The sequence below is a fragment of the Aulostomus chinensis genome, chromosome 23 (genome assembly GCF_037954235.1).
Source record: "Aulostomus chinensis isolate RoL2024-O1b breed Wild chromosome 23, RoL_Achi_v1.0, whole genome shotgun sequence".
In the NCBI taxonomy this organism is placed as follows: Eukaryota; Metazoa; Chordata; class Actinopteri; order Syngnathiformes; family Aulostomidae; genus Aulostomus; species Aulostomus chinensis.
This window is the reverse complement of record NC_141342.1, coordinates 22,054,936-22,081,405: the sequence shown is the minus strand read 5'-3', so window position 1 is coordinate 22,081,405 and position 26,470 is coordinate 22,054,936. Positions and strand designations below refer to the sequence as shown.

The 26,470-nt window shown below is 47.4% G+C and overlaps 3 protein-coding genes across 9 annotated transcripts in view; 1 reads left to right on the top strand and 2 right to left on the bottom strand.

Annotated features, from left to right (window-relative positions):
- Positions 1-243: 243 nt before the first annotated feature.
- On the bottom strand, positions 244-5,515 carry cbx1b (chromobox homolog 1b (HP1 beta homolog Drosophila)). Of its 5 annotated transcripts, none has more exons than XM_086195556.1 (7): positions 5,379-5,515; positions 5,142-5,237; positions 2,628-2,709; positions 2,273-2,429; positions 2,030-2,183; positions 951-1,045; positions 244-818 (listed from the first exon to the last, which is right to left on the bottom strand). In XM_086195556.1, exons 1-7 carry the CDS (start codon positions 5,379-5,381, stop codon positions 677-679), a joined length of 729 nt encoding a protein of 242 aa, XP_086051682.1. In that variant the 5' UTR covers positions 5,382-5,515; the 3' UTR covers positions 244-676. The 5 variants fall into 5 exon arrangements, with proteins under 5 accessions (XP_086051682.1, XP_086051683.1, XP_086051685.1 ...); XM_086195557.1 differs by having other exon boundaries at positions 5,142-5,202; positions 5,379-5,509; XM_086195559.1 differs by lacking the exons at positions 5,142-5,237; positions 5,379-5,515 and adding an exon at positions 4,984-5,135.
- Positions 5,516-6,196: 681 nt separating this feature from the next.
- snx11 (sorting nexin 11) lies at positions 6,197-16,959 on the top strand. 3 transcript variants are annotated; one of them, XM_086195550.1, is made up of 7 exons: positions 6,197-6,374; positions 9,319-9,352; positions 10,314-10,400; positions 11,583-11,683; positions 12,236-12,331; positions 12,438-12,662; positions 14,408-16,959. In XM_086195550.1, exons 2-7 carry the CDS (start codon positions 9,332-9,334, stop codon positions 15,549-15,551), a joined length of 1,674 nt encoding a protein of 557 aa, XP_086051676.1. In that variant the 5' UTR covers positions 6,197-6,374; positions 9,319-9,331; the 3' UTR covers positions 15,552-16,959. The 3 variants fall into 3 exon arrangements, with proteins under 3 accessions (XP_086051676.1, XP_086051678.1, XP_086051677.1); XM_086195552.1 differs by lacking the exon at positions 9,319-9,352; XM_086195551.1 differs by lacking the exon at positions 6,197-6,374 and having other exon boundaries at positions 9,319-9,437.
- A 1,007-nt stretch (positions 16,960-17,966) lies between these two features.
- The window catches only part of skap1 (src kinase associated phosphoprotein 1), a 34,514-nt gene continuing 26,010 nt past the window's right edge, over positions 17,967-26,470 (bottom strand). Inside the window, exons 12-13 of the mRNA XM_086195760.1 lie at positions 18,523-18,625; positions 17,967-18,206 (exon numbers count right to left, since the gene is read on the bottom strand). Coding sequence (XP_086051886.1) covers positions 18,533-18,625 — 93 coding nt within the window. The 3' untranslated portion in view covers positions 17,967-18,206; positions 18,523-18,532. The remainder of the gene's footprint in view (positions 18,207-18,522; positions 18,626-26,470) is intronic.

Sequence of the window (26,470 nt, the reverse complement as noted above, 5' to 3'; positions counted from 1 at the left end):
TTGGCAACGCAAAAAGATCTAGAGAGCGACCTGCTTGATTTACGAGCATCAGCAACACCCCGGAGAACAGAGAGACTGGAGTAGAGCGGAAACCTCGATGTTCGTCAAAGCCAGCCTCCGGGTCACAAATTAAACTCTCCAGTTGGGAATCAATGTTGGTCAGACATTGTTCGCCTCCGGTTTTATCGATATCGTCGACCGGAGCCGAAGTTCAAACCCCTGTTGGATCAGAAGAGACGTCAGCGTGACACAGCAGAGTAACAAAAAGTGGTTTATTGTCCAAAACTGACGAGCAAGACATGAAAAACACTACGAAGATGGCCGATGATCAAAGGTTCAGAACCGTACAACTAACAAATCCTCAGGAAACCGCTACCATCAATACAGGTTTGCCCTCAAAGCACCAAAGATCAGAGTAAAAAAATGGCACACAAATGAAAATAAAAAAACTGCACGCTTGTATCTCAAGATGGCGGACCACGAACGCAACATGAACATGTTACTGAAGCGACGTTAAACTGATGCAACACTGCATTAACACTTCAAACCCGTCCAATACACACGGAGGTTACATCCAGATAAAAGCCGAATTAATCCACCAGAAGACCAACAGTCCGGTGGTGCCCCCCCACAACCAAGTTTAAAACAGTTTTTTTCCTGTTTCTGATGACCTGTGTTAGTTTTTGTCGTCCTTTTTCTCATCTTCAGTCGGGTACGAGTGCCAAGTCAGTCGCTCTTCGTAGAAGGAGATGACCACCTGCGGACACTTGACGTTGGCCTCCTTCGCCGGCACCAGATCGGCTTCATCCGAGTTTTTCCTAGAAAAACAAAGAATGTTGCCTTGGAGCAAAAACAAGTGTTCGCTGTTTGCTTGTGGAAAAGCTTTAACCTGAAAATGACACTTGAACTGAATGAAATCTAAGTTGCAGTACTTTACGAAGCATCCCAACCATTTCATGAGGAACATGAGCTCTCCTGTGGAGTCTGTGGCGCCGATAATTCTCTCTGGATCCAAACCTCTGGCAAAGCCCCGGAGCTTCTCTGTCTGAGGATCCAAGGACAAAATAACGTCATCTCAGCCGAAGTACTACGAACACCAAAGTAACACTACCAGGACGAAGGTGGGCGGTCCTGGCATCAGACTTTAACACAGGTCACTAATTGTTGTATTAATTACAACTTCTTTGTGTTTTCTAAACGATCAGGACCAGAATCGCGTCATCCAGCAGGCTCGATCTGGTAAATCACGAGACTCCAGCTCCAGCCAGGGAAGCCTGTCATATCCCCCACACCTTGAGTGTCCATTTTCCGAGGGCACCGTGAACGCAGCACAGCAGGTTGTTTTTCTTTAAGGAAAGAGAACCAGCTGGTCACCTGGACGGCGGCTGCAAGTTGGGTTCTTTCACAGAAACGCACAAGAAGATGCACAGAACAGATCTATGATCCCTTCACAAACCCAAACACAGCTAGAAATGTTGACTGTCACGGCACCCGGACGCGTCCACTAGAGGGAGCTGACGACAACATCCAAAACGCGTTTCACTTGAACCAAGATTCCTCTGCTGCAGCCGCAAACGTCACGTGTGGAGAGTCTAGAGGCTGCACTGCAAGTGACTTAGCATCAACAGATGAAACAGAGTGTGTGTGTGTGTGTGTGGGGGGGGGGGGGGGCAACAGGCAGCATGTGATTCGGGTCTGAAGGGAGTTCTTGGTGTAAACAAGAAGCAGAACTGAGTTCAACGTTCTTATTTGGTGCTGTTATGAAAAACCTGGAGGTCCTGGAATTGGATGTGGCCATTTTCAGGCCTGGAAAAGTGTGTGTGTTTGGGGGGGGTGGGGGGGGGCGCACAAGAAAGTAATGTTATAAAGTCACGATTAGCTTCAAAAATACCTGAATTTCTTGTATTATATTTATTTTATTTGGTGATATTATTGATGTTTGTTACTGCAGAAGAATTAAAGAGACAGAAATGTGGGGAAAATGACGGATGCTGGACACCGCAGTGTCTTGACGGGAGAAAGAACTCACGTCGTCTTTCTTCTTCTTTGATTTGCTCTCTTCACCCTCGGCGTCTCCGGCCGCCTTCCTCTTCCCCTCGTGTGCCGACTTCTGTGACTGCAGGAACTCTGCGATCAGGTCTGGACAGTCCAGGTTGTCCTCGGGCTCCCACGTGTTGTCCTCCCTGTAGGAATGTCACACAGTAGCTCAGTCACTGGATCAGGAAGTGGATCACTGGAGGAATCGGCCGACTCCTCAGTGTCATCGACTCACTCAGAGAAGCCTTTCCACTTGAGGAGGTACTCCACCCTCCCCTTCACCACCCGCCGGTTCAGGACCTTCTCCACCACGTACTCTTCCTCCTCCTCCTCCTCCTCCGCTACCTCATCTGGCTTCTTGTCCTTCTTCTCCGCTGTGGCCATTTTGGTCTCTGACAGATCAGATGGAGGCGGAGTTAGAGGGGCGTTACCTGAAAGCACCTACTGGCTGCACAGCTGTTGAGGATCGTTTCTTTTGGAGTTCACAACAGGAAGTGGATCACACTGAACATTTACGGCGCCACGCGTGGTCACATTCATTCACTCACTCACACAGACATTTCTGTTGGAGGGTAATGATGATGTCACACCTTCTGTAACACTGGGGCCATCGTTAGACGGTTCTGTGGTCAGGCTCATGCTCATCAGGTGGACCTGGAGACCCGCAGGTTCCTGTGGAGGACAGCGGGGAGGGTTACTGCTCCTGGATCAGTAGCGCCAGGGGGCGTGGATCCCACAGGAACTGGACTGAGTTTGTGGTGACGAGACACGTGTTTCTAATCAAGAGACTCGTTAGTTCACATCTGCACCTTCAGACTCACTGGATCATGATGTCACCAGTCAGGATGATGTCACCGCTAAGAGAAAACAAGAATTATTTCGAGCTGCACAACATAAATTTGATGAAAATGTCAAAATGCATCGGTGCACCAACACCGAGGTCACGCGCCGATGATGGGAGCCTCAGCCTGAGTCTGAACGGTTGCATTCACGACTTCTTCCTGGTTCAACCGGTGCCAAGTTTTGGAGGTTGCAGTCGTTCAGCCTCACGTGACGAAGTCAACGTATTATGATTGATTCGATGCAATGTTTGGGCTTTTTCATGTAAATTTAAGCTGAAAAATGAATTTCTCACATTTCAAAGCGATCAGTGATCGGTGTGTATGATTCCCAGCAACCCAGCAGGCGGACTGGTGATGCTGCTGGTCCCAGGCTCATCAGCCTCGGGCAGGACACGACACGACTGACGTAGCAACCAGCAGATTCCCGGCGGTTGGAGCGCTGCACTGGTGAGATTTGGCACCATTAAAACTTTCAGAGTAAAATGTTGAACCTCCAATTTATATTTTAGTCCTAAACATACGAAGAACACTGGGGGGCAAATGTCCACTCTCTGAGGGATCGACTTCCCCCGGTGTGTACACAGGTGTCATCAGCGGTCACTGCTCGTCCTCACGGTGCTGTCACCCGACGGTCTGACGACCGACACCGCAGCTGCACCGGAGCCGCGTGCAGCAGCAGGACCCGCGCAGATATGAACGTAATCGGTGTTTACAGGGTAAAACACGCGTGCAGGATGGATTTTTTTTGGGGTGGGGGGTGGGGGTCCTGCAAATATCAAGTAGCATAGAGAATAAAACCCCTCACGACAAAGCCCCGGCGGCTCTCCGCTGCTAGCTGTCGTCCTCTCCGCCCTGGCAGCTCACGCTCATCCCCAGGGGGACCAGCACGGTGACCGGCGGCTGCACGGACTCCGACCCACGTCCTAACGAGACCGCAGACGCGAATCCGTTTCCATCCTCGGTGAAGATTCGCAGATTAGCCCCGCAGCTAGCTAACGATGTACACAATCAACAGCACACGTCTGGAGGAGGGAGGCGAACATTCAACTCACCGCTGACTCACAGTTCAATTTGATTTAAACTTCCGCCGAAAACTGAATGAAGAACGCTGGGGTTTAATCCTTGTAAATAAACGCCAATAACGTCGGTGTGTTTGAATTCGTGTTGGAAACAGAGCCGCTAGCTAGCCGCAGTCGGATGTAGCTCCGCCCCCTCGTCTGCGAGGAGAGACGAAGACGCTCGGTCCGCTTTGCGCAGGCGCGCAGATCTGTGAAGCAGCTGGATGGGTTTGCGGGGCTGCGCAGCGCGACGCTCCGGCGTGCCGGCGGTGCGTAGATCTGTGAACGCGGAGGGTACGCAAACGACGTACTGGATGAAACGTAACGAACGAATCCCGTCAGTGGCAGAATTTACCTATCAACTCTCAATCAACTGCTACTTTGTGATGCACCAATTTCTCCATTTTAGATTTGAAATGTACACACATCAAGTACTGCAGTACTGCTGCTGAACTGACGTAATCTTAAACCACGTTAGTGAATACACACATGAACGCTTTTATCGAATCCCTCAGATTCCCACTGAAAACAGAAAATCCCGAGTTTAACCCCTTAGTGTCGTCAACGGCAACATATTAGGGATGTGCATCCCCATTACTGTGGCGATTAGATACGCATCTCGATACACTGCAAACGATACAATATAATTTGCTATACATTAAATCTCTGCCGATACGATACTCTACGATTCACCCTGTTCCCGATACATAGGTTATCTATTAAGCAAACCAAAAAAACAAGGATATATATATATATATATATATATATATATATATACGATATATATATATATATATATATATATATATATATATATATATATATATATATATATATGATAGATACCTACTCCACTGCTGTACATACTTCTTCCTCTTTTACTTTGTCCATTTCTTTTATATATTACTTATTTTGTATACATTACACAATTATTTTGTATTTTTGCACGATCCCTTTTACTTCTTATATTTATCTCCTTGTATTTATCTTTGCTGCTGTCACCCTGTAAACTTCCCCACTGTGGGACGATGAAAGGTTCATCTTACCGCTCTCGTCTTAATTCAGTCTGTTACAACAGGCTTGGCTTTGCTTTATTCCTTATAAGTAGGAAATGGAACAAGACAGCTGTGATGTCTCCTCCAGAACGATGTACTACTTCGATGTCTCGGAATCCCACTGAGAGCTCCTGCTGAGTGGACCTCACCTCTGGAGGACAGTTCCAACACCAGTGGTTCTCTTGCTTTAACATTCCAACCATCACAACCCTGGGGGAGTACAAATGGAAACCAATGAACCTGCGCTGTAACAAGAAAGAAGTACACAGCGAAATGTGGACAACCACTGAGTCACAGCTGCTGCAAACGGGACAGTAAACAGAAGTTGTCGTGCTGCCATTGAGAGGTTCATTCTGAACAAGCGCCGTGCCTCTGGTCAAGTTTACCATCTCTCTGGTGAAATCCAAACTACTTCCAAACGTTTGATTTGAACTTTTGCGGTGCGTCCAAAATCTCTTCCAACTCAGCGTTGCTGCTGCCCTCCGCCATGATTACTGTTGTTGTAACTCGTGCGCGCGCACGGCTTCCGTCCGTCTTCAGAACAAATCGCGAAATGGTGACGGTGCAGACAAGACGCCCGGAAAACGCAGGGATTGAGTGCAGTACCACGAGGAAAAGCGATGTGAAGATTACCGATACAGACACGCAGCGAACGAAGCATCACGAACTTCAGCCGTCATTGTACCGATACACACTGAATGAATCGATGCACTCGCATCGCGCACGTTTGTGTCGCGACCACGATCCATATCGATTAATCTCCACATCCCCACAACATATACATTGATGTGTTACTGCGGTCAACATTTCCGGATTCATTTGGTGTGTTGAAAAGCAAATACAGTCTTGTTTATGATTTATTTAATTCTGGATGTTGTCGAATCACAGCCGGTCCAAACGTCTCAGGTTGTGAGGAAGAAATCTTTTCTTCGTCCTCTTCATCCTCGAAGTGAAGTCATTCGATATTCAGAAATCACTAAATATGAATGAACTAGCTTGAGTGACCCAGTCTTGTCTGTTCTGCGCATCATGACGACAGGATCACGCCTTCGGTTTCATTGAAGGGAAACGAAGAAAAATGAGAATAAAACAAAGCAACTTGTACGTTTTCTCAAAACATAGACAAATTAATACCTGAATAAATAAGTAGAAATGATCGCCCCGCCCCCTCTCGCACCTGCGCACATTCTCTCGGAAGCGGTGACGTCATGGTGTGACGCACCAGCGCTCCCTGTGACTTGCGAAATGGATCCAGGAGGCTCCCGGTACTACGAGCCTCTGGACCGGAGGACTGTGAGCTCGAATGAACCGTGGACCACCAGGAGAACCTCAGGAACACCGGGCTGGAATCCACCGGAGCAGCGAACCGACAGCTGGTGAAAGTGAGTCTTCGTTAACGGCTGTTCGCGCCTTGTAGCATGTCGCTAACGGACCGCGAGCTGAACCAAGTGTTCAGGCAGGCCGGAAGACCGACGAGGGGAGGGTCGGTGCCGTTTCAAAGCCGTTCAGTGGGGGGAACATTTGACCTCGGCTTCCCCCCCGGAGCCCCCGGCAGCTTCACCGGTTCAGTCGGCTGAACTCATGACTACCAGTGGTGATCGAGGCAGAAACTGCTGCTAGTTGGGTTCCAGTTCATTGGTGGCCCATATTACTACTACCACTACCACTACTACTACTATTACTAGTAATGTCAATAATGTTCATGATAATACTACTAGTGATAATAATAATAAGAGAGGTAATAGTGGAAATACTACTAGTGATAGTAGTAATAGGAGTGGTAATACTACTAGTGGTAATAATAGGAGAGGTAATACTACTAGTGGTAATACTACTAGTGGTAATACTACTAGTGATAATAATAATAAGAGAGGTAATAGTGGAAATACTACTAGTGATAGTAGTAATAGGAGTGGTAATACTACTAGTGGTTATAATAGGAGAGGTAATACTACTAGTGGTAATACTACTAGTGATAATAATAATAAGAGAGGTAATAGTGGAAATACTACTAGTGATAGTAGTAATAGGAGTGGTAATACTACTAGTGGTAATAATAGGAGTGGTAATACTACGAGTGGTAATACTACGAGTGGTAATAATAGGAGTGGTAATAATAGGAGAGGTAATACTACTAGTGGTAATACTACTAGTGATAATAATAATAAGAGAGGTAATAGTGGAAATACTACTAGTGATAGTAGTAATAGGAGTGGTAATACTACTAGTGGTAATAATAGTAGAGGTAATACTACTAGTGGTAATACTACTAGTGGTAATACTACTAGTGATAATAATAATAAGAGAGGTAATAGTGGAAATACTACTAGTGATAGTAGTAATAGGAGTGGTAATACTACTAGTGGTTATAATAGGAGAGGTAATACTACTAGTGGTAATACTACTAGTGGTAATACTACTAGTGATAATAATAATAAGAGAGGTAATAGTGGAAATACTACTAGTGATAGTAGTAATAGGAGTGGTAATACTACTAGTGGTAATAATAGGAGAGGTAATACTACTAGTGGTAATACTACTAGTGGTAATACTACTAGTGATAATAATAATAAGAGAGGTAATAGTGGAAATACTACTAGTGATAGTAGTAATAGGAGTGGTAATACTACTAGTGGTAATAATAGGAGAGGTAATACTACTAGTGGTAATACTACTAGTGGTAATACTACTAGTGATAATAATAATAAGAGAGGTAATAGTGGAAATACTACTAGTGATAGTAGTAATAGGAGTGGTAATACTACTAGTGGTTATAATAGGAGAGGTAATACTACTAGTGGTAATACTACTAGTGGTAATACTACTAGTGATAATAATAATAAGAGAGGTAATAGTGGAAATACTACTAGTGATAGTAGTAATAGGAGTGGTAATACTACTAGTGGTAATAATAGGAGTGGTAATACTACGAGTGGTAATACTACGAGTGGTAATAATAGGAGTGGTAATACTACGAGTGGTAATAATAGGAGTGGTAATACTACGAGTGGTAATACTACTAGTGGTAATAATAGGAGTGGTAATACTACTAGTGGTAATACTACTTGTGGTAATACTACTTGAGGTAATACTACGAGTGGTAATACTACTATTGGTAATACTACTAGTGGTAATACTACAAGTGGTAATACTACGAGTGGTAATACTACGAGTGGTAATACTACGAGTGGTAATACTACTAGTGGTAATACTACTAGTGGTAATACTGCGAGTGGTAATACTGCGAGTGGTAATACTGCGAGTGGTAATACTGCGAGTGGTAATACTACAAGTGGTAATACTACGAGTGGTAATACTACGAGTGGTAATACTACGAGTGGTAATACTACTAGTGGTAATACTACTAGTGGTAATAATAGGAGTGGTAATACTACTAGTGGTAATACTACTTGTGGTAATACTACTTGAGGTAATACTACGAGTGGTAATACTACTATTGGTAATACTACTAGTGGTAATACTACAAGTGGTAATACTACGAGTGGTAATACTACGAGTGGTAATACTACTAGTGGTAATACTACGAGTGGTAATACTACGAGTGGTAATACTACTAGTGGTAATACTACTAGTGGTAATACTGCGAGTGGTAATACTACTAGTGGTAATACTGCGAGTGGTAATACTGCGAGTGGTAATACTACAATACTACAATGATGTTACTCATGCAGCGTCTTCAGGACAACGTTGAAGTGTCAACACATTTCAGAAGGACAGTGACGCAGAACGATTCAATTCAAACGTGTGTGAGGAAAAATGTGAGGCATGCTGGGAAAAAAACTGTGTTCATGCTATTGATGAAAAGTTTTCCTGTGAAGGGGGGGCTGAGCGGCGTCACTGATCTGGTGGACTCTGTTCCCCTGTGAGATCGGGTCCCTGCTCCTGGACCGACCCGTGTGTCGCCTGTCAGAGGAAACTGATTCATTGTAACACCTGCAGCCTTCAGACCTCCAGGCAGGGAAGCACCAGGGTTTGATGGCAGCCTGTTTGTGGGAGTCAGCTCTTCCTCCATGTGACTGATCAAGGGTCAGAGTTGGGGTTATCTTCAGATTTTGGATTGTTGATGAGAAAAAAAACCAAAAACAAACGAGAAGTCATCGACTTCGCTGCCTGGAACAGAGGAGGTGTTATTCTGAGCCGCCAGCTGGAGGCTCCCAGGGGTGGGTCGGAGAAAGCAGAAGCGAGATTCAGTAAACGAGCCTTTGTGCGCTTCCTTCTGTTGCTGCTTGTTGGAAGATGATTGATCACCTCTGAAGGTCCGATCTGATTATTGATCGTCTGTTCTCTGATGTCTCCTGTGTGCAGTGCAGCGCGTAGGATGATCAGCAACCAGGAAGATGTAAGTCGCCTTCACGCGCTCACTCATCTCTGAACGTGACCACACCCTCGGTTCCTCACCTCAGCGGAACGCTGGAACAGCTAAAGTGAGGCAGATTTATTTTGTCCCCTGGAGATAAAACTTGTCCCCACAATCCAAGGTTCTGAGCAGGTTCTCCTATCGTCACAAATCTAAGGTTCTGAGCAGGTTCTCCTATCGTCACAAATCTAAGGTTCTGAGCAGGTTCTCCTATCGTCACAAATCTAAGGTTCTGAGCAGGTTCTCCTATCGTCACAAATCTAAGGTTCTGAGCAGGTTCTCCTATCGTCACAAATCTAAGGTTCTGAGCAGGTTCTCCTATCGTCACAAATCTAAGGTTCTGAGCAGGTTCTCCTATCGTCACAAATCTAAGGTTCTGAGCAGGTTCTCCTATCGTCACAAATCTAAGGTTCTGAGCAGGTTCTCCTATCGTCACAAATCTAAGGTTCTGAGCAGGTTCTCCTATCGTCACAAATCTAAGGTTCTGAGCAGGTTCTCCTATCGTCACAAATCTAAGGTTCTGAGCAGGTTCTCCTATCATCTCATGGCCATGACTTAACACATCAGGGGTCGCACACCTTGTGGCAACAACTAAATGCAGTAGCAGCAAACGTTACCAAGCGGCGGCCACACGTCTCCTGGGGGAGGAGCAACCGTGGTTCTTCTAGGCCGCAGGTTCCATGGAGGAAAATTCCGTCTTGTGGCTAAAATCCTACACATTTTTCTTTTTTCTCTATTCAGAAGTTAATCTCAGTGTAAACAGCAAAGAACAGTTGTGATGTATGAAAGCCTGCAAGGAATTTGTCATAACTCTGCGGAGGCAGAGTGTGTGTGTTTGTGTGTGTGTGTGCTTATACAGTCATTTCCATGTGTTCCTGTACAACCAACACACTCAGGGTTCTGTGGGTCCTTTTTACACCGGGTGTTTGTTTGTGGCCTCCAGGAGTTTGTTGCAGTGCGGGTCCAGGATCCCCGGGTCCAGAACGAGGGCTCCTGGAATTCATACGTGGACTACAAGATATTCCTTCATGTGAGTATGAAAGATGTCGTGGTGCGGGATGGCGCGAGTCCTCTGCCTTCACGCTCCAGCCGGCAGCTGCACAGACGGGAACGTCGCTGCTCCTCAGCACATCGTTTCCTTTCATTTGCTGGCCAGCAGGCGATGTGTGTGTTGAGGAATGCTGAGTCAGCAGCAGGAAGGCTTCCCGCTGACACGGACGTGTGTTGACTCATGAGGTCTTGTGACCTCACGTGGTCGTCCTACGCGTTTGTCATGGATGTTGTTTCTCTGCCTTCAAAGAGCCGTTTAATCTCTGATCAGGAGGTCAAAGGAAGCGCTTGGCTCCTCCCGGAGAATTGAGCGGCCCTGAGCACAGTTCGAGTTCCAGCTCTTTCAAGAGGGAGATGAAATACGATCGTCCGCACCAGCGTAGGTGTAGGGGCGCCATCATCGAAGTGTCAGAGCGGCTCTGTGAGGAGAGTGAACGAGGGAAGACCTTCACCAGCGTGTGATTGATTATGTCCAGTCAGCAAACATCAGCGTCACATGTTAGCAGAACATGTGACGACGTTTTAGTTCTGCTGAGGGTGAAAATGAATTCAGCCGGGATGGCGTGTTGGGATCAGCCCCGTGAAAACCATCCAACACAGCACAGATCAGTCACCTGACTCCACGAGTGTCTGACCTGCAGGCTGGCCTCTCGACCTGCAAGGTCTCTGCTCCAAAGCGTGTTTGTGGACATGACGGTGGCGTCAACCCTCAGTAACCTCCATTCCAGTTCACAAACCGGTCCTGAATTCATCCTGTAACTGCAGGGTGAACACACGCATACAACAGTAGTTTTCTTCTTGAAAGTAGCTGGACTGTATTTCCCCTGCGTGCACGACGGTGACATGCTAGCTTAGTCAGCCGCTGGCTTTCACGTGGCTGAGTATCGTCTGCAGAGCAGGGACAGCACCTTCAGGGTTTTAGTTTCCAGATTGAATCAAAGAAAATCCATGTTGCTTCAATGATGTATGACAAGGCAACTGAGTGGAGCTGCTCCGAGTGTTGTGAAGAGTTCCAACCTCAATCATGTTGTTTCCATGGAGACGCAGGACTTTATGTTGACATTAAAACAGAGCAGATGAATGATGAGATCACGTCTGACAGGGAATGTCAGCAGGAGTCAACCATTAGAACCATAACACAGGATTTGTTGTCCACCTCCAGACCAACAGTAAAGCTTTCACCGCCAAGACGTCCTGTGTGCGGCGCCGCTACAGCGAGTTCGTGTGGCTCAAGAAGAAGATGCAGAAGAACGCTGGCTTGGTGTAAGTAGACATGGGAGAGTTTTCAGTGGCAAGAAGAGAACCGTTCATTTACCAAATCAGTTTTGGTAAATGAACGGTTCTTAAACTATTGCAGTCCCCAAAATGACTTGTTTACCATTAGACTGGTGCAGGGAGGAGTGGCACCAGTTCTCCTGGGGGAACGTCTGGTTCCCTGGTCTCCAGATCAGGGACCTGTAAACAGCTGTGTGGTTCCCAGCAGCTGGAGACATCAGCAGGTTCAGTTCTACATCAGATCCACCAGTAAACACCAGACTGGTGGATGGTGGAGGTTCAGTTCTAAATCAGATCCACCAGTAAACACCAGACCGGTGGATGGTGGAGAGTCTGAACAATGTTGGTTGCTAACATGTGACCCTGGTGTAGCTCCTCCATAGGCTAACGTTAGCGTAGCACTGCTAACTGTAGCATCCAGGCTTCCAGCATCGTCAGAGGGTTCATTAGTGAAGATGCAGTCGTCATTCTTTCACCCACATCAGAAACTCACTGAACACAGAAACTCTGTTATTCACCATCTTGTGTCTGTCCTCGCAGGCCCGTCCCAGACCTTCCAGGAAAGTCATTCTTCTCTTTCAGCAGTGAGGACTTCCTGGAGAGGAGACGGCAGGGACTCCAGGCCTTCCTGGATCAGTCAGTCCTTTTTTTATCTGAACATAAATCTGCCATGCGTGTTGAAGCGACACGTTTCATTTTGTGATCCTAATTCCTGCATTGTTTGCTTGTGTTCGTGGCTCAGGGTGGTGCACATGACGGTGTGTCTGTCCGACAGCCAGCTCCACCTCTTCCTGCAGACCCAGCTGCCCGTCGGACATATCCAGGACTGCGTACAGGGCCACACCCCTTACTCCGTGACAGACGCCATCCTCACCTATGCCTCCTCCAACCGGGGCTTGGCTCAGGCTCAGGAGGACGATCCAATGAAGGAGCCCAGTCTGACTGTTTCGTACGAGTCCATGGAGAGGTATGCTCGGGCCACGATTCGTCGCGGAGACGGAGCTACGCTAACACTTCCTACCCACTACCAGTCACTGTGCTAAGCTAACTAGCCTGGACCTGAGCTAGCTGATGCTAACACTTCCCACCCACTACCAGCCACTGAGCTAAGCTAACTAGCCTGAACCTGAGCTAGCTGATGCTAACACTTCCCACCCACTACCAGCCATTGGGCTAAGCTGACTAGCCTGAACCTGAGCTAGCTGATGCTAACACTTCCCACCCACTACCAGCCATTGGGCTAAGCTGACTAGCCTGGGTCTCAGCTCCATTATTCAGCACAGTGGAGGAAATGATGACATGGACAGTACGAGCTTTTAACTACAACTTGGTAGGGCTGTGATCACCCAAAGAAATTCTTGGTCGACTGAAGCCCTCAAATTTGGACTAAAAATGGACTAATTTTATACATGAAAACTCAACTGTGTCAACTATCAGCACAAAACCTGCTGAGGAACATTGAGACAATTGTTTCTGTCAGGTTATAACAACTGAGCGACGCCATCGTTGGTCCTGACAGAGCCAGACTGAACACAGGAGCTCAGCATCGCGGCTGAGACACAAATAGACTTTTAACTTAAAACTTTACTCTCAAACACAAAAGGCAAGTCCACGGTAAGAATTTTTACAATTAAAACAAAACAATTATTAGACAGGGCTGTAGGTGGAGCAGTGGTCAGCACTGTGGCCTCACAGCAAGAAGGTTGTGGGTGGAGCAGTGGTCCTCACTGTGGCCTCACAGCAAGAAGGTTGTGGGTGGAGCCCCGGCTGCAGCACGGGGTCTTTCTGGGTGAGTCTCCATGTTCTCCCTGTTCCTGCTGGGTTCTCTCTGGTACTCCAGCTTCCTCCACAGTCCAAAGACATCAAGAGGGACCAGGTTAATCCAGACTCTAAATTGACCGTAGGCGTGGCTGGGAGAGCCAATGGTTGTCTGTCTCTATGTGTTGGCCCTGCCATGGACTGGCGACCTGTCCAGGGTGAACCCCGCCTCTCGCCCGTTGATGCTGGGATAGGCTCCACCCCCCGCGACCCTTACTAGTAAGGAATAAGCGGAAGACGACGACAATTATTAGACTAAAACACTGAAATGTCAATTCTGATGCGTTCATGTACTCAAAACTGACAGGCAACCTGAGGTGGACACGTTAGCTCACCGTTGCTCGGTGACACGTGGTGTTTGTGGTGGAGCTGTGACATGAAAACTGGTGCTGGCAAACTTTGCATTCACCTTTTTTCCCATGATCTGTTTTCATGAAATGCTGCCACGCTGCAGACGTCTTTGACGTGGGGGACGAGGACTGACTTGGAATGAAACCGTCTCAAGCGGGTCGGGCGAGTCCAAAATAGCAAAACAAGGGGGGGTTCAAAGATAGATTGTTATCTGTGAAACAGGGGTGCTTTGAAAACACCCCCATTAGCACTTGGTACTTTCCTCCTGATGAAATTAACGTGGCAAAAAAGTCGACCAGTCAGAATTTTGGTCGAAGCAGAACGTATGTACGACTCAATCGACCAGTCGACTCCAGCCCTACAACTAGGTGTATTGGAGTTGTTCCTTTTAAGGATCCCTAAACATAGACAGGAAGTGAGACAGGTAGGTGATTGGTCGACCAGATAGACAGGTGATGACACATGATGAACATTTTCACGTAAAAATTTAGTTTACCTCATGAAAATGTAAAAGTAAAAACATTTTTCATTCCCACTTTGCAGCCCAGCTCCTCATCAACCACAAACTAGACCAACGAACACGACCCCCGAGCCAGCCTCACATGGCGAGGATTTACTGGAGTGCTGCGACCTGGACTCAGACGGGTTACAACACAAGGACAAGTCCTGCGTCCGGGTCCTGCAGAGGAACCACCTTCTCGAGGCTGTGGTAGAGAAACGCGGGCCTGTGGAGCCCATTTTCTTTCTGGGTGATAGACCAGATGACCCAGCAGAGGACAGCCAGCAGAAGAGCTGCCAAATACTCACACCGGTGGAGGTGCACTCGCCCATGGTGGCCGGCGTAGACAAGGAGGGCGGTACTGTAGAAAAGGTGACGATATTAGACACAATACGACAAATGGCGTCTCATCCAGGCGTAACGGACGAGGAGGGACAGCGGGACGATTCTGCCAGCAAACCCGGGAACTCTGAAGGGATTTCAGGTTTTACCAATCATGACTCAAGGGAGCTGAGTGTAGACCTGGAGGACATCTGCTGTCAAAACCAGGTTTCACTTGATCGCGTCACCTCTGAGCTTGATGGTCCGGATCCTACCAGCGGTACTGCCGGTCCCATCCCAGATGTCCCCTGTCCTGAGGAGCAGTCAGGTGGGCGGGGCCAAGAAAATAGTGATAAACTTGTAAACGAAGAGGAGACGACCCTTCAAGGGAATCACCTTGTACCGGAGGGGACACATGACGACGTAGAACAGCAGCCAAGTTTGGCGGTGAGCGACAACGAGAAGCCTGACGACGGGGATGATCAGTCGCTGCCGTCCTCCAACGAGAGCATCGTCAAGGTTAGCGATGAAGAAAGCCTTGACGAGGCCGATGTAGCAACTGACTACATGACAACTGAGGTCGCTCCTCATTGGTCAGACATGGAGGAAAAGGTCATCCTGGACCTCCAGGAGAACGGATGCCCGGCCCAGAAGGACCGGCGGTACCTCGCTGACCTCGCTGACCTCAGGGACCTGAGCAGCTCTCTGGACCTCAGCGTCGGGACTGGAGATTTGACTGAAAACAGCGACTTCAGTGTCTTAGAGACGGGTTCTGAAGTCGCCGATAGCAAATTTGTGGAGCAGGAAGCACCGCCCTCGCCGTCGATGGACGCCAAAGAGGAGACTCGTGATGTAGAGGTGCATTAGTTCAACAGGTCAGTTGTGTTGATGGTGTTTTTAAATCTCTTTCAAAGTAATATCTTCATAGTCAATGTGTCTAACATCTTAAAAGCTCCTCTGCTGTGGAGGGTGATTGAGTTCCTGGGGCAGCAGAGGGCGCCAGAGTCCACAACATGAAACATGGAGAGCTGATTAACACTGGCACCGTTTAGATTGTTGTTGTGTGAAAGGAAGAATGTACACTGGAGAAGCTCCTCCCACTTTGACAGCTCCACATCACGATCCTCCTGGGTCCTGATCATGTAACAAGTCTTTCCTTGTGCTTCAGTCGTCACGACGGTCACTGGTTGGAAGTGTGAAACCGGCCTCGACCCTCGCGTCAACTCGTGTGTCCCCATTTGTCAAATCCACGTTGCGGTGAGTTAGGCTTTAACAGGACGCCGGTGAGCTGAAGACGGTTGGAGGCGCTTCACTTTCCAAGGGTTTTTATCAGTTGACTTCCAACGATTCCACATATTCACAATACGACTGCATGTCACCTTGACGTTGACACTGACATGATAACGCGCTGGCGAGGAAACTGGGGAACCTTTCCAGAACTTGACATTGAAATATTCAGAAAGTGGAATATAAAGATGACCGGGAACCACCTGATCACTGGGGAACAAAACTGGTCCCGACTGGTCCTGTCACAGCGGGAACCGGGTCGGGCAGCTTCTTTTGCAGATTCGGGTCTAAATATGTTTGAGCATGAACCCAATTGGACGTGCGAGCGTTTGCAGCACACGGACGCGTGTCACAACTGAAATTAAATTGAAATGATTGAATTATTAATAGTTCAAGTTTGAGAACAGTACCACTTGGTGCCAGTTCTGATATTGATTCCAGTCTTAACGGAGCTCATGAATGTGATGATCAACTGCCAGAGGATCAATGTTTGGTTTGTGATTTATGAAGAATATTGGCAGCAGGAACGGTGGACGTCCACCAGAGAGAAGCTGCCTGGAAGAAATGTTGCATCTGAACTCTGAAGAGGAGGAGATGGACACAGCCTCCACTCATAATTCTACTTGGTAGCAGCAAGATGGCGGCTGCTGTTGTCACACTGTTTATGTGTGTGTGTGTGTGTGTGTAACATTTGTTAGGGTTAAAAAGGGACCCCTCGAGTTCGCCTTCGCTCCCCACAGAAGTGAGCTTTTCTGAGGCTTCATGTTAGCATCAAACTGAGCTTGTGTTGCTAACTGATCGTGTTCCACTCCTGGGGCTCTTTCACACTCTTCTTGACTTGTTTGGTTGTTGTCAGGACCAGCTGCTCTCAACAGGTTGTCTGTGAAACAACACTGGTTTGATCAGATGAAGCTAACGGGCACGATGACATCACCAATGTGAATATACATGTAACCCTCTGGCTTCATTTCAATAAAAACAGTTTAGTTTGTCTGAACTGTGGCTTCTTTTGTCGTCCATAATTTCATAATTTTCTAGTCTCTTTGATTTCAGTTTACTTCTCCACCTTTGCTGTTGTGATCGAGCATTTATGAACTTGTCAATCACGCTGTTCTGATCCCGACTTGAGATCAGACATTGGAGCAATGCTGCCCCCCGGTGGCTGAAGGCCGACACTGGACCCCCAGTTTCAACTGAAGGTTCCTGCTTCTTTTACATTTCTTACACACACACACAAATATACCTATTTACATTATATATTTATTTATATACACACACACACACACACACACACACATGTATATATATATATATATATATATATATATATATATACACACACACACACACACACACAAATGTATTTACATATTTATATTATACATATATACACACGTTAATATATATATATATATATATACAAATGTGTAACTATACAGATGTAGATATAGATACATGAATATATGTGTATATATACACGTGTATGTATACATATATATATATACTGTGTATATATACACACACACATACATAAATATATATTTACACACAATTAAATGTGTGTAAATATACACATATATGTGTGTGTATATACACATATTTATATATACACACAAGTATATATGTATATGTACAATCACATTTTAAAACTATATAGATGTAGAGATAGATACATGTATATCTGTGTATATATATATATATATATATACACAGATATACATATATGTATATATTTAATATATATTTAATGTGTATATATACACACATTCAATGTATGTGTGTATATATACACATACATAAATATTACATTTACGCACACATATATAAATTAAATGTGTGTGTGTTTTGTGTGCTGTATTTTCTCACCAATCGTTTCCACTCCACTGACGTCATGAATTCACTGCAACTTGAACAAAGTCACCAGATCATTGATGGCTTTGTCCTGTCAAGGGTTCACCGGGTAAAATAAATTGCACAAATTGATCGCTACGATTATTTATGATGATTTATTGTAATGATTAAGTTGATGAATTTTATTGACAAAATGGGAGAAACACAATCCGAAAACATTTAGTTTAAAATCATACAAACCATAAGAATGTTAAATGTTTTCACAAATTATCTGAGGTTTAGTTTCCTCATGACCACACAACACAACACTTAGACAAACGACATCAGATGTCCTGACTGGTTAACCTGAGTGTGAACGCGGTGGCCGGCGCCTCAGCCGCAGCTCTGTAGAGGAAGAAACACCAGCATCAATAATTCAGCGCTGATGCCACGTAGCGCCGCCTGACTCCGTTACAGATGCGCTCTCTTAAATAGGACAACTGACGCTGTAATCAGCCGATTGTTGCGTGTGTTTATTTGCGCCCGTTGCCCCGTTTAAATGGCTCAACGCAGTACTTCTTTCAGCCAGCAGATGCCATAAATGGCAGGTCAACGAGTGAATTTACCTCGGCGGTGGCGTGGACGAGCACCAGGGGGGCAGTTTCTGGGTATTAGGCCGCAGTAATGGTCCATAATGGTGATGAGAAGAGAGTGTGTGTACCTGCTGCAGCTCACAAGATGTAGGCAGGGTGGAGGAAGTCTTTGGGGACGATACCCATGGCGCCGTTCAGCTCGCCGACCCACCAGCCGTAAATGTTGTACTCCTGGAATGAACAAATCAAGACGTCTCAGAGGGTTCTGGTAAACAAAGCGGGATCAAACGTATCGTTAAAAAAAACACCGTTCAGATGTTCGTCTGCAGGCCGGCGCCCTGCTCAGCAGCTGAACGAGTCAGGAGGGTCTCAGCACCGCACAGAAACCCAGCGACACTCCTGCTCTACACCCCAGCAGACGCCGGGGCAGGCGTCCAGCAGGAGCCGGCAGGTCCTTCAACTGGAGCGCTCGTCTCCAGTTCCTCCTCATAAACTGTTAGAAACACTAAACAGGAAAATGGAGACGTTTCAAACAAACTCGCTCGGTTCTGCAAGAATGATCGACTGCATTCGTGATTCAACAGAATGCAAACCCGCGCCACAGAACTTGTTCTTCAGACAACCAGACACCTTGCCCCATGTTTGGAGTAATTTGTGGGAACAAGTTATCTTTGTGACGATGGAACCAGAAGTACCTGCCGGTCCCAAATGAACAAAGCAGGAGGTCCGGGTTGCTCCTCCCACAGCTGCCATGTTCCACTCAGCATGGATCTCTGAGGAAGCATCAGGCTGAAACGCCTCACCTGACACTGCTGCTTCACAACGACACGAGAACGTTTTATAGAACTTGAGACTGGAGACACTGGAGGTTTCCACGGCTCCAAGAAAGCACAGGTTTACACTGCTTTGATTTCACTCGTCTTTGGTCGCGTCGATGCGCTGTGCCTCAAACTTTTTAATGAATTCTTTTGTTTTTGTACTGATGGAAGAATAAAACAATGACACGAATCTTCTTTTGTTGGTTGAATTCAAAATGAATCATAAAATGCAATATTTTTCAGCCACATATGACCTTCATCAATGAGAGGTGTTTAGTACCAACGGACCGGCGTACAGGTCGATGTAGATGGGCAGCGCCGGCGTGACCAGAGGCTCCGGGGGCCACCACAGGTGACAGCGATAATCACCACGATTCAGAGTTGATTAGTTGAAACTCTAAAACACAAGTTTTAATGTATCAACTTAAGGAAAATGTCCAACACACAAAACGACAGCAGCAGATGATTGTTCTCTCTTTTCAAGGACTCCATCTGTAACTGACCAACATCAGCTTCAAACCAGAGCCGCCGCCACGACTCCAGATCAAACGTTCTCCTCACAAGCACATGAACGCCACCACCCACGCATTGACTGCAACAGTTGGACGCGTGGATGCTTCTCATCTCAAGTTCTCGTTCTGCCTTGGCGTGACGTGTCGATGATCCAGCAGTGAGGCTTCAGCACTCAGACGAGTTTATTGACGTCTGCTCCAAACCAACCACACCACTGCGGCAGTTCGTAGCGCTGATCGAACCTTGGCAGGAAGGAATCGCACCACGGTCACATGACTTCACACTTGAACCTGAACCACACACCTGATTTCAGGTCCCTGACCTGGAGACCAAGGAACCAGATGTTCTACCAGGAGAACTTACCTACAGGTGTGAGACTTGTCACATTGATGGCCTTTGACCTGCTGAGAGCGAGACTAGATCGGTCTCTGACATCTGTATCAGCGAGTCTATTCTACAGCTGTCCTCGCTGTGACCTTTGACCTTGGAAGAAATTCCCTCAAAATACTGAGAAATCACACTAAGGACAATGCGGCGGATTAACAAATGGACGGACAGAGAAGAACTTTCCTCTTCATGAGGAAATCAAGCTCACAAATCAAGACCCCGTGCCCCCGGCCACACCAACCCCCCCCCCCCCCCCCCCCCCCCGAAAAGGAGTGATGTTGGTGTGAGGTCGCAGCCAGGACATAAACTATTCTGCCAGGATCGTCCTCTCATCTGGCCGGCGTGGGCTGAGAGTGGTGATCTGTCCCGGCCTCCTCGTGTCCCCCTAAGAACCCCCCAGGGACGGGGACGAACTCTGAGGGTTTTTGAGCTCATAACAGAGGACAGTTGCATCCAAAATGGTGTTTTTACGCTCCTGTAGAGGAGAGACGCCCGAGTGAAACTCTGGCGTGGAACCATTCTGGAGAGGAGAGGAGGAGGAGAGGGAGACATACGGACGAGGGGGGGCATCGTGGAGAGGCAGCAAAACAGTTTTTCTCTCCCTTGGGGGTGTCGCAGCACTATTCCACCAACCGTAGTGACAGAGAGTTTTATTTATCTCTGCCGCCCATCTGTGCACTCGGTCTCAAATTCTCCCCGAGAAAGGTCTTTTGGATTATCAGCGCCGCCATTTTAATACAACTGGTACATCACAGAGTGGGCGCCAATGGCGGTGGAAGTCTGTCAGGCGTGCAGAGTCCATCTTCCTCATACTTGAAATGGGTTCATCCAGAGTACACCTGCTGTAATAGGACATCACGGGAGGCGCGGCGAGTAAATTATCCAAATGACAAAAGCGGAGCGAAACTCCTCAACATCCTCCTGTTGGTTTCCTGCGTTTGTCTTTGAGGTCGACGTGCTTGTGAGTTTTCACGTCTGAAATCTGGAGGTTTGGCCAAAGATTTCAGCTGAGCGGGGACTGATTGGACCCGGTGATTAGTGTTCAGAGACGCTCCGGGTGAGGAAATCAAACGTCCCCAAGATGCACCAGGATCCATGAGAGAGGTGACACACATCACAACAGCGCCGTGTCGTGGCAGCGGCGGCGCGTTGACTCATTGACCTCCCGGTGACTCCTTCGCCGAGAAAGCGGAGAATGAGTGTGGGCGGGGCTGGCACTCAGAGAGGGTTGCCATGACAACACCTGCAGTGTACCGGCGCGATCGTTTATTTACCACTCAGGGGGCTGGCTAATGGTGGCATTCTGATGGGCCCATCGCTCACGTCCCCGACCGCAGGACGGACTGACAGCTACCCGAGCCTGAAGCCAGGAGAAGGTGAGTCGAGGATGTGGCGAATGACGACGGGTGAGGTGGGTGTCGCACTGCCGCCATGTAAATAAACAAAACTCAGCTTTAATACCTATGGATGAGAGTGCAGCCTTCGTCCTTCCTCATCGTCACACACAAACGAGTTGCCGCTAATGAGTCTGACACATGAGGCATCTCCGCTCGGCCACCAGCTGACTGAGGCAGGCCTTGGGGCGTGATGGAGCGCAGGAAGTCTCTCATTGCCCTGCCGCTGAACCCACCGCTCGGGTGTTACAATCCCTCCCTCCTCCCTCGCTTCTAGCCCCCTCCCTCCCTCCTTTCCTTCCTACTCCTTCTCTTTCCACCTCAGTAGCAGCCTTAGCATCCTCTTCTCCTCTACATCATCCCTGCGTCCTCCATCACGGGTCACGCTAACAAAGAAACATGGACACCTTGGTCGGACGATGGTCAGGTGCTGAGCCCGCCTGGCTGCTCAAACGTCCTGAAAACACCCACAACGGCACTGAAGCGCTTCCACAGCCACGTGCAAAAAAACCTCCTGTCAGAAGCCATCAGGAAATACGGATGATAATTCCACACCACCAGAAATGGCTACTTAGTGTCCATTTTTTTTCCGAGCGGGCTTTTAATTAAATGACTGAATTGGCTTCAGAGTGGAAAGATGACGGAGCGTTTGGGAAGATCTCAGGATGATGAGATTTAATCAAAAGAAAGCCTACTTGCAGCGTGGTAGCGCTCGCCGGGGATTACAGATCGCTCCTTAACTTAATAGCAATTTAAAGTGGATTTGTGTTTGCCGCCGAGTGTGTGTAATGATGGCTGTTTACGCCGCCCCTCATTTATAATAATTAAGCAGAATGGATTGGGGGTGGGTCGCTCGGACGCGGTTCTGGGCTATTGGCGTGGGCTGAATAATGACCTACTGTAGTTGACCGGGGGATGACCGCTGCCTCCTGCTTGACCCCGGACCCCAGACTCGCCCCCCGCTACTTCGGGTGGTAAATAGGATGTCTTGGCTGTCTATAGTGTCCTGGTGTCTATGGCCACAATAGCAGCTCGGGGTCTTTAAATGGAAGAGAGGGGGGACAGGGCCACACAAAAGAAGAAAGGGATCCCCCCCCCTCTTTGTCTCTCCTGCTTGACTTTTCCTTCTGATTGTTTGGCCTCTTTCCTTCGGTGGCGCTCAGCCGATGTGACCAGCTTCCCGCCGGAGCGTCACAGGTAGCAGAGACATCATCCAGGGTGACTTTTAGAATTTATAAAGTTAATTATATCATCTATAATGAATCAGTGTTTAAATTTTAATAGAATATAACTGACACTACGAAAAACTGCCACAAGGTGTCAGTGGTGTCCACACTCTTGTCCTCTCCAACAAAGCTGCAATTAAAGACTCTGTACGAATGTGACGTGCCTCGTCTTTCGGGGACGCAGCGGATTGGCTGGAGGTCTGCGTCTCTGTCCTGTGGTTGGATGGTGGGAGGAGGGAGAGGAGAGAAGAGGGAGATGTGGCAGCCCTGCTCACCAGTGTTTTACCGACCCTGGACGGGTTTGTGCCATAAATCTCTCCCGCGCTCTTAAGCGTTGTTCTCCATGAGTGCCTGTGGGAATACAGGAATGTGACAGCTGACCTGTAGAACCCAGAGTTTGGATTCTGGGTTCCTACATTAGAGGGCAAGAATGCAGGAGGAGCATAAGGTTTAGTGAGGAACATGGCAGGCCACGTGGTCAGGGATGGCGAGGAGGGGTGAAAAGATAGTTGGCGTGATAAATGAATCTGATGGTCATATTACAAATCCAGCAACAAACATCCCTGAAGCTCCTACAGACGGCGATGCACTTTAGCGCAGCGGGAAACATCGACGGCTTAAATCAAGCCGAGTGTTTGATTCTGCAAAACAGCGAGCTGGCCAGCATTTGTCATTACACTCCACAGCGTCAGTGTCAAGCCATAATGCGCATTAGAAAAATGCAAGCTATCTGAAATGAAATGCCAGGGCAAGAATCACAAGATGGATTCCACCGAGTGTTTGTACCTCATGTATCAGCGCGCCGCCAAGCTCTGTGGAAGGTGGCGGTGCTGGAACTGGAGGCGGAGTCGCAGATTAATTTTCTTGAACTAATGGGATTCATATGAGTGGTGAGGTTCCTAATTTATTTGCTTTGCCAGTGGTACACAGATATGCGCACACACACACACACACGAAAAAAACACACAAATACAGTAAAAATGCAGCCACTTTACAGTAAGTGAGAGATCAATAATGATGGACGAGCGCCTTTGATACAATCGGCATTTTCTCCTCAGTTCACAGCCATATGACACCGCGCCTGTGGCCATCCCCTCCTGCACTTCAGCACTCAATCACATCCCAGCTTTAAAAATAACAGTTTGTTAGCACCATTGATTTAGCACTTAGAGCGTGTCCTTATTACCTTGTAATTATGGTCAGTGTTGACATAACAGCAGACAAGCAGGCCTCCCACCCTCCCTGAGAATTTATGGCGCCTGCTTTTATTACGGCCATTTCATGTGTCCGCGTCCCCCGTTAAGTGACAGACTTGAGTTCCAGCCAAGGGCCCGTATTTCACTCATGGAGGTCAGGGTTCTCAGGAATCCCCTGTAAAACTGAACGCCGGTGGGGCCGGCGTGAACACACGGAAGACACGGGGAAGCCCTCCCCTAGGGCTCGTTAAAATAAAGAGCCGATTATGGGCCATAATCCAAATAACGGCATTCATGAGGAAGGAGCAAAGCGGGACACGGGTGGAGTCGTGTCATCGCGCCAAACCGAACAATGCCAGATCACCTGTGAATAATTTACGACCAGAGCCTTGCTTTAAATCCGTTAGCTGGACCCCTCGCTGGTAGCCTGTCACTGTTATGACTTCAGCATCCAGCTGGACAACAGCAGGATCATCAGTGTCACTCAGATCTCTGCAGGTCTCCCTTCCCACCTGAGCCGTTCACTTCGGTGTCGGGTGAGGCAGCAACCGGAGCCGTATAGCAACGAGGCTGCTGGAGGCCGACCAGGAAGGCCCCCTTTGTCATTGTGATGTGAAAACAGACGGCGCCGACATTTTGACAGAGCAACCAGCACACTGATGGACGGACGTCACTTGTGTCGTTGCTGAAGACTCACAACATCCCTGAGTCAGCCGCCTCGCACTGAGGGCTTCTGTCACTCAACAGAAGAGAGAAGTCCAAGTTTTCTCCGACCATTGTTTGTCTCTCAGCAGCAAATCCACAGAGCAGCGGGGCAGCACCCGGTCTGTGCTCCTCTGCTTGATCTCAGACTCGTCCTCAACAACAGCCAACCACAACTCTAACCACTTGTAAGTTACTGTCTTTTACTACTTCAGATCTTTTCCTTTCTCTCTCCCTCTCCTTCTCTCTCACACCCTAACCGGTCGAGGCAGATGGCCGCCCACACACACACCCTCAAACAGAAAGTTAAAAGGCAGTTGTTGGTTGCCATGGTCACCGAAGTGCCGGATCTTGGGGGATTGTAGCATCATGAGATCTTTTTAGTTGTGCTGTAAACAAAACTGGCCTGATGTGATTTCTTACACGTTGCCTGCCTCAGGACTCCAGATGTTAATTAGCATTTTTTACTAAGTACATCCTGTATTTAACGCCATTCTGATCTTAAAAAGACAGTTAGAATTTCTCACTAACTTGTTCTTTTAGTGAATTCAGTCGGCTTTCCTTGGTGCTCACCAGCTCTCACACAGTAGGAACTAAAACCGTGACGCCGTTTGTCGAAGATGTAATTTATTCGTTTTTTAGGGACCTTTGTTTCAACGTTTCATGTCAAGCATGTACATGTTTTCAAGCCATGCTTTTTAATAGTCATTAAATATTCAGTGAACAACCAGAAATCATTCTGCTTCTCCCTAACTTTCGAATCTAAAGAAAAAGATTTGCATTGCTTCATTGGACATTTGGCGTATTATCAGTACAGGACATGGACGAGAAGACCAAGATTAATAACCATTGGACTTGTGAGCAGTGTTTGAAATGATTGAGATATTTATGTGAAGCTATAACCCCGGCACTGACCTGCTGTTGATTCACTGTTCAATGAAATACACTGACCAGGAGGTCACTGAGAGGAAGCACACCTCCATTAAAAGCAATGCAGAACAAACGCCATTCCTCACGTTTGCATGGATGAATGCAGGTGATCACATGACCTCCTTGGTGGAGGGAACAAATGACGATACATTTGCGTCAGATGTGAACATCTTCAATAACTCCTCGGGAGACATTTCAGGGCAGAGGTCTGCACTCTGGGCACACACTCGTTACTGAAGCCGTCCACAACAAAGCCTTACAATATTAGAAACTCAGTGGCTTTGTTTTACTTATCAACCACTCAGAATCTCTGCTGATTAAAGAGCCAACAAATGTGACACTGTCATTCTTCAACCACATAATTACAAACAAAAAAGCTGAGAATGCGGTAATTTCCTCCTCCCCTGCTCCTCAGATAATTTAGTCCAAACACACACCATGATGATTCAATTTAAAGGCGGCCAATAGCAACAGCCTGGGAACAAGTCCCTGAACGCAGCACAGTAGAAGTACCCATTGATTTCCAGTACGGAGGCTTTCCACCGGCAGATACTCTGCATGTAACGACAAGATGGCCATAAAACACGGCGGAATAGATGGAGAGAGCTGAGATGCAGGATGGCTTCACCTGCAGTTTGTGTCAAACAGAAAGGAAGAGCTTCGCATGGCTGCCTACTCAATTAACCCCTGAGATCGAGGCTCCATAATGAAGCGCAGCACCATTACCCAGCTCCAGAATGGCACTTCACCCTGGTGGCCCGCAAATAGACAACGCCACCGCCGGCGCTCCTCTGCTCCATCCAGACACGAGCGCTGGAGTTTAGACGCAAATATCAGCGTGTTGAGACAGTAAACCAGGACAGTTGATGTTGTTTAACCCCGAAATAATTACACACGCACACATCATTTT

Bases quoted from the DNA above. Each gene is read 5' to 3' on its own strand.
- snx11 (XM_086195550.1), top strand. From the start codon at position 9,332: ATGATCAGCAACCAGGAAGAT. The intron at 12,332-12,437 runs GTCAGTCCTTTT...TTCGTGGCTCAG, and splicing joins CTCCAGGCCTTCCTGGATCA to GGTGGTGCACATGACGGTGT. The intron at 12,663-14,407 runs GTATGCTCGGGC...CCCACTTTGCAG, and splicing joins TCGTACGAGTCCATGGAGAG to CCCAGCTCCTCATCAACCAC.
- cbx1b (XM_086195556.1), bottom strand. The intron at 2,710-5,141 runs GTGAGGTCCACT...TGTCCTCCACAG, and splicing joins GTTGGAACTGTCCTCCAGAG to GAACCTGCGGGTCTCCAGGT. The intron at 2,184-2,272 runs GTGAGTCGATGA...ACATTCCTACAG, and splicing joins AAGTGGAAAGGCTTCTCTGA to GGAGGACAACACGTGGGAGC.